Here is an 11,790-nt window from a genome sequence, read left to right as displayed (position 1 = left end):
GAGTCATTTTCAAGGACTCATATATATCATAGGCCGTTTCCCTGTTAGATATCTTCTCATACTCAGCATGAGAGATAGCATTCAGCAAAACAGTTCTGCATTTATGATGATTCCTGAAAAGCTTCTTTTGATCATCATTCATTTCTTGCCTTGACAGCTTTGCGCCACTGGCATTTACTGGATGTTTGTAACCATCCAACAGAAGATCCCATAGATCACCATCTAGACCCAGAAAGTAACTTTCCAGTTTATCTTTCCAGTATTCAAAGTTTTCACCATCAAATACCGGCGGTCTAGTATAACCATTGTTACCGTTGTATTGCTCAGCAGAGCCAGATGTAGATGCAGGTGTAGGTGTAGACTTTTCACTTTCATCAACCATCTTTTACTGAAGCGTTTTTCTCTTCCTGAATCTTTTCTAAACACGGTTAAGTGCTTGCACCTTAGAACCGGCGCTCTGATGCCAATTGAAGGATAGAAAAACACTTAGAAAGGGGGGGGGATTGAATAAGTGTGACTTTAAATCTTGGACGATAAAAATAAATTGCACAATTATTTTTATCCTGGTTCGCTGTTAACGAAGCTACTCCAGTCCACCCCCGCAGAGATGATTTACCTCAACTGAGGATTTAATCCACTAATCGCACGGATTACAATGGTTTTCCACTTAGCCGCAACTAAGTCTTCCAGAGTCTTCTGATCACAACTTGATCACTCCAGGAACAATTGCTTAGTTCACTCCTAAGACTTTTCTAGAGTCTACTGATCAACACGATCACTCTAGGCTTAGTTCACTCCTAAGACTTTCTGCTCAGCCAACTGCTAAGACTTCCTAGAGTATACTGATCACACTGATCACTCTAGTTCCTTACAACTTAATGTAATTCTAAGAGTATTACAAATGCTTCTTAAAAGCGATAATCACAACTGTGATATTTCTCTTACAGTTTAAGCTTAATCTCACTAAGATATTACAAAAGCAATGTAGTGAGTTTTGATGAAGATGAAGATTCTGAGTTTAGATTTGAACAGCGTTTCAGCAAGTTTGATATAAGTCGTTTTTGGTGCAGAATCGTTAACCTTGCTTCTCATCAGAACTTCATATTTATAGGCGTTGAGAAGATGACCGTTGAATGCATTTAATGCTTTGCGTGTTCCGTACAGCTTTGCATTTAATGTTATACGCTTTTGTCAACTACCTCGAGCCTTGTTCACGCTGTGTCTACTGACGTAGCCTTTAGTAGCTTTTAACGTTCCTTTTGTCAGTCAGCGTAGTCTGCCACGTGTACTTCCTTCTGATCTGATGTTTGTGAATACGACGTTTGAATATCATCAGAGTCAAACAGCTTGGTGCATAGCATCTTCTGATCTTCTGACCTTGAAGTGCTTCTGAGCGTGATACCATCTTCTGATCTTCAGTGCTTCTGATCTCATGTTCTTCTGATGCTTCCATAGACCCATGTTCTGATTTTGCTTCGACCATCTTCTGATGTCTTGCCAGACCATGTTCTGATGTTGCATGCTGAACCATTTGAGACACAACTTCTGAGCGCTGAATTATGCGTACTCTTTATATATTTCCTGAAAGGGAAATTGCATTGGATTAGAGTACCATATTATCTTAAGCAAAATTCATATTATTGTTATCATCAAAACTAAGATAATTGATAAGAACAAATCTTGTTCTAACAAATCTAACCCTCTGCACAACACGTAAAATTTAAGTTTGGATTATATAATCTAAACCTTATCAACAAAGGATTATGTGTTTTATAATACTCTGGCCATTTATGTGGACTATAATGCACGTGAACTTATATAAATTGATGTGTTTAGTTCATTTGCACTTCAAAACACAAAACAATGAACACTTCTTACCCATACCAATTAAATAAGTTCTAACCTTGTTAGGGCTTACTTCAAAAAGGACGAGTTGAACGAAATCAATCGGTCTCAACCATAGTGACACTAGAAGGGTGCGAGCTTTTTGTCTCCAAAATTCTCCAATGTGCCCCCTCATAATAATAGGTCGTCGGGCTAGAAATCTAGGGGTTGAACTTGTTTGTTGTAATATGGCCACAATTGTCTGCTTCGTGACTACACGTATGAGGGAAAATTAAGAAGTATATCTCTAATGGCTTGTGCATTATCTTCCCCCGGTAAGATGTGTGTTGTCCTCCAACTCAGTTCTTCTATCTCGACGGGAATGAAATGAGAGGGATGTTTGTGAGGAGAGAGAGTAATAGTTGTTGACTGAGTTGGAGGACATCGTGCAAAAGATGAGCTCAATCGAAAACCTCCCTCTCATTTCATTCCAAAATCGTGTAAAAAGATGAGCTCAATCGGAAAGGAAACGACCGAGTTATGAATTTTCTCGTGAAACGGCTATTAAATTCAAATATCCCTTTTCGGTTCAACATTGTCGTTTTATAAAATAAACCAAAAACGAAGGTCTTAGCACCGTTCGGACTCGAGGTATGAAGATAAATTGTAGCCGACAAAATTTGTGAAATAATGCCGCCAGAATAGGCTTAATTAGATAAAAATTGAGGAAGTTGTGCAATTTTAAATATTGTCAGACAGTACCCAAAAACACATTTCGACGGTAAAATCATGATGCTTTTGCAATATTCTAGAACTTCTGGTGCAGAATTGGCCTTAGGTTCCAACAAACGAAATGTCGGGGGCATCGAGAAGGAAGTCCTGTTAAAATTTAAGCCTAATCGGATAAACAGCGCCAAAGTTATGAATTTTTTAGCGTCCAAAAGACAACGGTTCAACACGTTTTTCCCTTGTAAAGCTTCAAGTAAATTGCGAATTCGGGGAACTTCCTCAAAGAAACAATTGTCAACCCCAACATATGAACTATAGTTGACCTTGAGACAGTACTTTTGGCATATGGCTCGCTCCAAAACAGTATCCCGGCTAGAAGTTATGAATTTTCAAATATTCGAAAGACACTAGAACGGTAAATCCAAATCTCAGTTAATCAGCACTTTCAGACAGTTTCCTCAAAGAATTGGTTTCCGAACAGAACACGAAAGATGTAGAGAATGCTGGAAGAGTCTTGGCTAAGCGAGAACTAAGACCATACAACCTTCCAATTATCGAAAGATATGAATTTTGCACTTGCACCGTAAATAGACTTTCACACCAAACTGTCTTCATTATTTTTCTTGACTTCCATAACTTATAACACAAATGAAGAGGGAAAATTTTGGGGTGCAACAAGGTCGACATCATCTTTGAAAAAAATTAATGATCCCCTTTTTCATCACTGATGGTAAATCATCTCGTATACGAGCCAAACTTGTTCGATTATCTTCAAGCTAGACGATCTCAAAATTTCCGTCTAGAATTGGCCTTATAGTTCTCACTTTGACTTATATCGGCGAGCTTGTCGTTTTGCAGCATTTTGTCTTCTTGTACATCAAGGTCAACCTTAATAATGACTTGACATATCTTCTCCCTTTTTCTCTCAAAAGTGACGATAATCACCAGGTGGTTCTTTAGTGTGGTTTTATGTATGAGGCAAACTCCACGCACATTGATCAAAATGATAATTTGTTTGCTTAAATAGTTGTGATATGTCATCGTCAAATGGGATGGAGAGGCCATTGGATTTAACGTTGCAAGGAACGACCTCCCAAGGATGTTGTTGTAGACATTTTCACAAGGGATCACAAGGAAATGCATATTCAAGGTCATCTCATCCTTTCCTTCCTCGAATGAAACTAGTAGCTCGATAGTTCCACATGGAAGATTTAAGGAATCATTTAACATTAACAAACTTCCTCTTTCACACGACTATAAATCTCGATTGTGTAACCCTAGTCTCAGGAGGGTTCTGATGTACATCAGGTCGTAGGAGTTTCCGCTGTCAACGAAGATTCTCGATACTAAATGGTTTGTTATGGTAGAGGCTACAACTAATGGAAGTGTCACATTAGGAGTCCGTCCACTTTCTCGCGATCTTGAAATCCTAAAATAGACGTGTCATCTTCTTGCCTCTCGTTTGCCGTCATTGAGTTAAGGGAGCTTCGTGATGGAGACTTTTTCTTGTTAAACAATTTGTCGTCCATCGAGTCAACAAAAAGGAAAGGGAAAGATCTTGAGGTTGGGAAACCTGTGGTGTCTTTGACTATAATCAGTCGTCATCATCTTCTTCAAATAAGCTCGTTGTGACATCTCATGAGTTTGGAAGTAGAGGGATCTAATAGTGGAATTTGTAGGAATATGTTTTATTTATGGAACTAAAAATGATGGTTATGAGATTATGGCATCAACTTGTGCATTGAAGGATACTCGTCGAGCAGCAAACATAAGGGATGCTATAAGTTAGTATTTAAACGCTCAAGTCAGTCAATGAATCAAAATAAAGCTAATTATGCTTAAAACACACTTGCAAAACTGTCGTGGATACATTATATATGAGAGATAGTTAGAACTGCCCCACTTTTTATTCCGTGAAACACATGGGTTCTTAGATCTTATCTAACAGTGAGTAGTCACTTATGGAATAGATCAGGTATGTATTTAATACTTGTAGGTGCATTGAACTCTTGGCTCTTCTATGAATACGTCATTAGACAGATAAGTGAATATTTTTGACATTTAGCCTACGATCGATTAAAATAATAAATTATATGTTATTAAGAGCATCTCCAATGGTGGTATTTTTCAATGAGTTCTCCAACTAGACATCAATATAATAATTAAATATTGAATCAAAATGCCATGTCATAGTAGAGTTACATTGCAATGCAACTAGTAAAAAATTGTGGTACCCAATCAAATTAATTTATGAGATAAAGTTGTGGGACCCATTTGAATTACACTAATAAAATAAATATTAAATAAATTATTTTGAGATGATATGGCTAGTGGGACCCATAAAGAACTCAAAAATGGATTACACCATTGGAGATGGTCTAAAAAAAACATACCTTTAATTTTAAATGTCTGATTTGTAAGGGAGTCAAAACTATAATATGTGAGATTTGTAAGGGAGTCAAAACTATTTTAAAACTATCATCATTTCTACAAGATCTTCTTTTCTTGCTTAACATCAGAGTTTCTTTTACACTTTTCTTATTTTTTAGTAGACAAATTTGTTTTGCTAAACAACATATTTTTTAAAAATAAAACAACGTAATTTGTTTTCTTGGAACAAGTACCCATTATTTGTTTGAAAAAATGGGAACCAATCAAACATGCACACTTTTCAAAAATCTCACACTCTAGTCTTATAAAGTCTGTTTCATATGTCTCTTCTTCTTTCATTCCCACTCAATCACTCTCTCAAATGGAAGACAGAACACAAAGTGCTTTTCTCTTTTCCATTTTCCTTGCATTCATATCTATCCCCTTCATTTCTTCTTACCCTTATGAGTTCCAAACCCACTCACCATTCCTCCATTCTCTCCCCCACCCACCACCCCTCTCATGGCCCGAATCCGAATCCACTCAATCCGACCCGGAAACTTCCACTACCCTCTCTCTCCACCACATAGACGCTCTCTCCTTCAACAAAACCCCACAACAACTCTTCAACCTCAGACTCCAAAGAGACACTTCCAGAGTCAAAACATTCACCTCATTATTAACCTCATCTCTCAACCAAACCCGGCCCAAACCATCCAGATCCGGTTCAAGTACCAGCAGCCCCGTAACATCCGGTTTCTCCCTAGGAAGCGGCGAGTACTTCACACGCATAGGCGTCGGAACACCACCAAGATACGTTTACATGATCCTCGACACCGGAAGCGACGTCCTTTGGCTTCAATGTGCACCTTGCCAGAATTGCTACACACAAACCGACCCGGTTTTTGACCCGAAGAAATCATCTTCCTACACCGGAGTCCCATGTTCTTCTCCTCTCTGCCACCAATTAGACTCGCCGGGATGTAACCGGAAGAAGATTTGCCAGTATGAAGTCTCCTACGGCGACGGCTCATTCACCGTCGGCGACTTCTCAACTGAAACACTGACATTTCAGAGAACCGGTGTCCCCGGCGTCGCCATCGGTTGTGGTCACGACAACGAGGGACTCTTCAACGGCTCCGCCGGTTTATTCGGTCTCGGCCGTGGTGGTTTTTCTTTTCCAACCCAAACCGTAAACCGGTTCAACAAAAAATTCTCTTACTGTTTCGTGGACCGGTTCGCTTCGAGTAAACCGTCTTCCGTTAATTTCGGCGAGAATTCCGTTCCGCGAACCGCTTTATTCACTCCTTTAATTCAAAACCCGAAACTACACTCTTTCTACTACATCGAACTTCTCGGAATCAGCGTTGGCGGCACGCAGGTTCGTGGCATCTCGGCTTCAATGTTCCGGCTCGATAAAACAGGAAACGGCGGCGTTATTATTGACTCTGGAACTTCAGTAACGCGGCTCACTAGTTCTGCTTACGTGGCACTTAGAAACGCGTTTCGGGTCGGTACTGGGCATTTGAAACGGGCGCCCGAGTTTGAGCTTTTTGATACTTGTTATAATTTGGCGGGGTTTAGGGATTTGAAAGTTCCGACGGTGGTTTTTCATTTTCGGGGTGCTGATGTGGCGTTACCGGCGGGGAATTTACTGGTTCCGGTGGATAGTAACAACAGGACTTTCTGTTTTGCGTTTGCAGGAACGACGAATGGGTTGTCTATTATAGGGAATATTCAGCAACAAGGGTTTCAGGTTGTGTATGATTTGGCGGGTTCTCGGATCGGGTTTGCACCGAAAGGGTGCGCGTGATTGTTACGTTAGTTGGGGATCTTTTTCCCGGTCTTTTTAATTTATGAGTCTCCAATTACGGTGTACTTTTGATCTTAAGTGAATCATAACTAATTAACGGAGAATAATTCAATTAATTTTCATCGGAAAGTGCATGGACTTAGCTAGTGTTTCAAAGCCAAACAACTGCAAAGTTTGGACCTTAGACTATTGTTCGTTTTCAAACCTAAACTTCACATCTTGTTCCAATGTGAATTTTAAAAAATGAATACTTGAAATGTGAAAAGGTTGATAAAATAAAACTTACTTAGACTCAATTTTAGCTATTATCTCTAGTAATTGGTACGCTAGAAACAAATAAGCCCATGAAGACAAAAATATACATTTAATTGTCTTCATTCAAGGTGCATGCGAAAGTGCCAGCCAAATCCACACTAATGTGGAAGCAAAACACATAGGAACAAAAACCCAAGACCTTGCATGAACAAAATAATGGTCAAAAAATGGGATAACCCTCCTTAAAAAATGTGATTAAAGCCAATAATCATGTGAATCATACGTTAATAGAACTTGAAACATGTAAAAAGTCGTGTGCGAAGAAAATAGTAAAATTGTAGTGGCTGTAACATGAACTTGTGATAATTTTGATAACGTTGATTGGTGTGGTGAAACATCGATGGATGTTCATGTTCCTACATACGGCCCTAATGATGTAATATTAAATTTTTTCAAGCTAGTGCGGAGTGAGTTATATATTGGAGTGAATATAAGAATAATCGCTCAACTAATGTAGTCTTTGCACTAAATAACTAAGCAACCCATTTAGTTAATATTGCTTCCGTTCCTTTTTATAAAAGACAATTCACTTTTTAGATTTATTGAATAATCAATGTATCTAGTCTATAAACAAACCAAATACATTGGTTATTCAATGAACCTAAAAAGTGACTTGTCTCTTATAAAAAGGAACGGAGGTAGTATAATATATTAGGCTAGATGTTTTGTTTTAGCAAATTAATATTGAGTCAACAGAGTTTAGCTAGCTTTTATTCTGTTGTAACAAATTAATCTTGAGTCAACATTGTTAATTTGTAATTCCTTGTGTCGAAGCTGTTACTCGAACACAAGGTGTGTCGAAGTGTGTAACAGTTTGTTACACATAAGTTTGTTTTAAATTTAGATAGATTTGATTTAGATTTAAAATAGATTAGATTTGATTTAGTTCCAAAATAGGTATTTTGGGCTTTTATAGTTTTGGGCTTTGGCTTAGGGAGAAGGCTAACCTAAATCTATAAATAGGGAGTAACCCTCATTATTTGTAATCAAGTCAATAACTTGTATTCACAGAAGTTGCAGTTGCAAGTGAATAACAGAATTTCCACAGTTTGTTGGCAGAGAGAAACTCTGCAGAAAATACTTTCTTCTTCTCTTTAATTTCCGCAAACCCTAATCCTACTTTTGTTCTTATTTTTCTTCATTGTCATCTTTAACGATAAGGAATTACTCAAAGATTTAAGAGTCTAATTCCAACATCTGGTATCTAGAGCTCCGATTAATCGATTCAAGGCAAGAAGAATGGCGATGGCAATGAATCATCCGAATGGGCATTTTCCAGCAACACTACCAATTCTGAAAGGAGATAACTATGAGAATTGGTGCAAGCAGATGAAGGTTGTATTCTGTTGTCAAGATCTTTGGGATCTTGTAAAAGAAGGGATAAAACCGCTTGCAGAAGGTGCGAAGGAGGAAGAAAAGGTCGCACATAAAGAATTGAAGAAGAAAGATTATAAAGCTCTCTTTATAATCCATCAATGTCTGAGTCCAGATAATTTTGAAAAGGTTAGTGATATAGAATCTTCAAAAGAAGCTTGGGAGATTCTTGAAAAGTCTTTTGGAGGTGCAGAAAAGGTGAAAGAGGTGAGGTTACAAACTCACAAGAGAACGTATGAACTGCTTCAGATGGAAGATAGTGAAAGCATAACTGATTTCTTCACTAGAGTTACGAAACTAGTGAATCAAATCAAGATATGTGTAGAAGTGTTAACAACAAAAGCTGTTGTTTCGAAGATATTGAGGTCTTTGGCTCCTAAGTTCGATCACATCGTGGTAGCCATAGAAGAGTCGAAGGACTTGTCGAAGTTGACAAAAGAAGAGCTTCAAGGGACGCTTGAATCTCATGAACAAAGAATGGCTGAAAGAGCTGCAGGCAAGTCGAAGAACGATGTGGCTCTACAGGCTCAGTCAGCAAACGAAAAGAAAGGCAAAGGAAGCTGGACTAGAAATAAAGGTAGAGGTGGCTACAACAATTCGACTGGTCGAAATCAGCAAGAAGGAAATTGGTCGAATCAGAGAAAACCCTTATATCAAGGCAACCAAAGAGGTGGTGCTGCAAGTAGAGGAAGAGGTGGTGGTCGAAAGCCTGACAAGAGTCACATTCAATGTTTCAACTGTCAGAAGTATGGTCACTATTCGACAGCTTGTCCAGAAAAGAATAAAAGTCAAGAAAGTGATGCAAAGCTTGCAAAACAAGAAGAAGAAGAGATGTTGCTGATGGTCACAACAAAAGATGAAGATAAATTCAAGGACCAGTGGTACTTGGATTCAGGATGCTCATCACATATGTCTGGAAGGAAAGATTGGTTTGTCAACATAAAACCCTCAATAAAGAACATGGTGAAATTTGCAAATGACAATACTCTAGCAACTGAAGGTATTGGTGATGTAATGATTACGAGGAAAGATGGAAAGAGGTCAGTAATTTCCAATGTGTTGTACATACCAGGCATGAAGAGCAACTTACACAGCATTGGGCAGTTGGTCGAAAAGAATTACAAAGTTTCGATCGAAGACAAGATGATGAGAGTTGTCGATGCAAGTGGGAGGTTAATCTTGAAGGCTCCTATGTCACAGAATAGAACCTTCAAGATCGAACTCAATGTGATGGAGCACGAGTGCCTTGCAACTGCAGCTAGCAGAGATGAATGGATATGGCACTATCGACTAGGCCATCTCAACTTCAATGACATCAGAGAGTTGAAAAGAAAGAATATGGTTTCAGGACTGCCAGAAATCGACATTCCAAACGAGGTATGTGAGGAATGTGTGCAGGCGAAGCAGCACAAGAATAGCTTCAGCAAGGATGCAGGAAGTAAGTCGAAGGCTATTCTCGAAATCATATACTCTGATGTATGTGGTCCTATCCAGGTGAATTCGAATGGAGGTAACAAATACTTTGTTACATTCATAGATGATTTTAGTCGAAAACTATGGACTTACCTGATCAAGAAGAAAAGTGAAGTGATCGAGGTATTTGCCAAGTTCAAACCTATGGTCGAAAGACAAAGTGGTCGAAAGCTTAAGGTTTTGAGAACTGATGGTGGTGGAGAATATGTGTCGAAATACTTCGACATGTTATGTGAGAAAGAAGGGATTGTGCATGAGGTGGTGCCACCCTACACTCCACAGCAGAATGGAATTGCAGAAAGGAAGAATCGAACCATCATGAATATGGTAAGAAGTATGTTAAAAGGCAAGCATTTTCCTAAAGAATTTTGGGGAGAAGCAGTGTCGACTGCAACATACATTCTAAACAGATGTCCGACAAAGAAGCTAGAAGGAATTACTCCAGAAGAATGTTGGTCTGGTGTGAAGCCTAGCTTGAGCCATCTGAAGGTATTTGGATCTATAGCACATAGACATGTGCCAGATCAGTTGAGAAGAAAACTTGATGACAAGTCGAGTCAAATGATACTTATAGGATATCATTCGACTGGAGGATACAAGTTGTTCGACCCAGTGAACAAGCAAGTAGTGATCAGCAGGGACGTGATCATAGATGAGCTTAAAGAATGGGATTGGACTGAAAATGTCAAGAAGGATTCAGTGAGAATTCTTTATGACGAACCAGCTACTGAAGTCGAAAGAGAAGAAGTTCGACAAGAAGAAGTCAGAGGTGATGCAGGCTCAGGCAGACCTCAGAGAACAAGACACATGCCTGCAAGGTTGCAAGAATGTGTGATTACATCAGATGATGTAGTCAATGATGAAGGTGAGCTGGTACATTACGCTTTCTATGCAGATGTCGAACCTGTTAATGCAACTGAGGCATTGAAGGATTCGAAGTGGGTGAAAGCTATGAATGAAGAATTGAAGTCCATCGAAGACAACAATACTTGGTCACTTGTCGAATTGCCTCATGGCAAGAAGGCAATTGATGTGAAGTGGGTATACAAGGTGAAGTGTAATCCCAAAGGTGAAGTGACTCGACACAAGGCAAGGCTTGTGGCGAAAGAATTTCTTCAGAAGGAAGGAATTGACTTCGATGAGGTCTTTGCACCTGTTGCCAGGATCGAAACGATTAGGTTGGTTGTTGGTCTGGCGAACATGAACAATTGGCACATGTGTCAGATGGACGTTAAATGTGCATTCCTGAATAGACCCTTGGACGAAGAAGTCTATGTTACACAACCAGCTGGGTTTGTGAAACACGGCGAAGAGAGAAAAGTGTACAGACTGCATAAAGCCCTGTATGGACTGAAGCAAGCTCCAAGAGCTTGGAATAAGAAGATTGACAGTTTCCTAAGGGAGAAATCCTTTGTGAAGTGCACAACTGAACATGGGGTATATGTAAGAAGAAGCAAGAGTGAATTACTTATACTATGTCTCTATGTCGATGACTTGTTAATAACAGGTAACTGCAAGAAAGAGATCGAAGGCTTCAAAGGTGATCTTAGCAAGGAATTTGAAATGTCAGATTTGGGCGAAATTTCATACTTCCTTGGTATCAAATTCTACAAGGGTAGTAGAGGCTTGATGATGCATCAAAGAAGATATGCAAGTGAAATTCTCAAGAGATTTGAGATGGAAGAATGCAATTCGACTTCGACACCTGCTGAAACAAGATTGCAACTGTCGAAGAACCCAGATGAAGAGGATGTCGACCCAACCCAATACATAAGACTTATTGGGTCATTGAGATACCTTTGTCACACAAGGCCTGACTTAGCATACAGTGTAGGTATGATAAGTAGATTCATGCAGAAGCCAAAGGTATCGCACCTAGCAGCGGCGAAGAG

The 11,790-nt window shown here is 39.2% G+C and overlaps 1 protein-coding gene across 1 annotated transcript; it reads left to right on the top strand.

The window, feature by feature from the left end:
• The first annotated feature begins 5,260 nt into the window (after positions 1 to 5,260).
• LOC131657213 (aspartyl protease family protein 2-like) lies at positions 5,261 to 6,852 on the top strand. Its single transcript, XM_058926679.1, has one exon. The coding sequence runs from the start codon at positions 5,306 to 5,308 to the stop codon at positions 6,734 to 6,736; it is 1,431 nt and encodes a 476-aa protein (XP_058782662.1). The 5' UTR covers positions 5,261 to 5,305; the 3' UTR covers positions 6,737 to 6,852.
• The last annotated feature ends 4,938 nt before the right edge of the window (positions 6,853 to 11,790 follow it).

The sequence above is a fragment of the Vicia villosa genome, linkage group LG3 (genome assembly GCF_029867415.1).
Source record: "Vicia villosa cultivar HV-30 ecotype Madison, WI linkage group LG3, Vvil1.0, whole genome shotgun sequence".
Lineage (NCBI taxonomy): Eukaryota > Viridiplantae > Streptophyta > Magnoliopsida > Fabales > Fabaceae > Vicia > Vicia villosa.
Note: the sequence above shows the minus strand (reverse complement) of the source record. Positions and strands in the feature narration are given on the sequence as shown.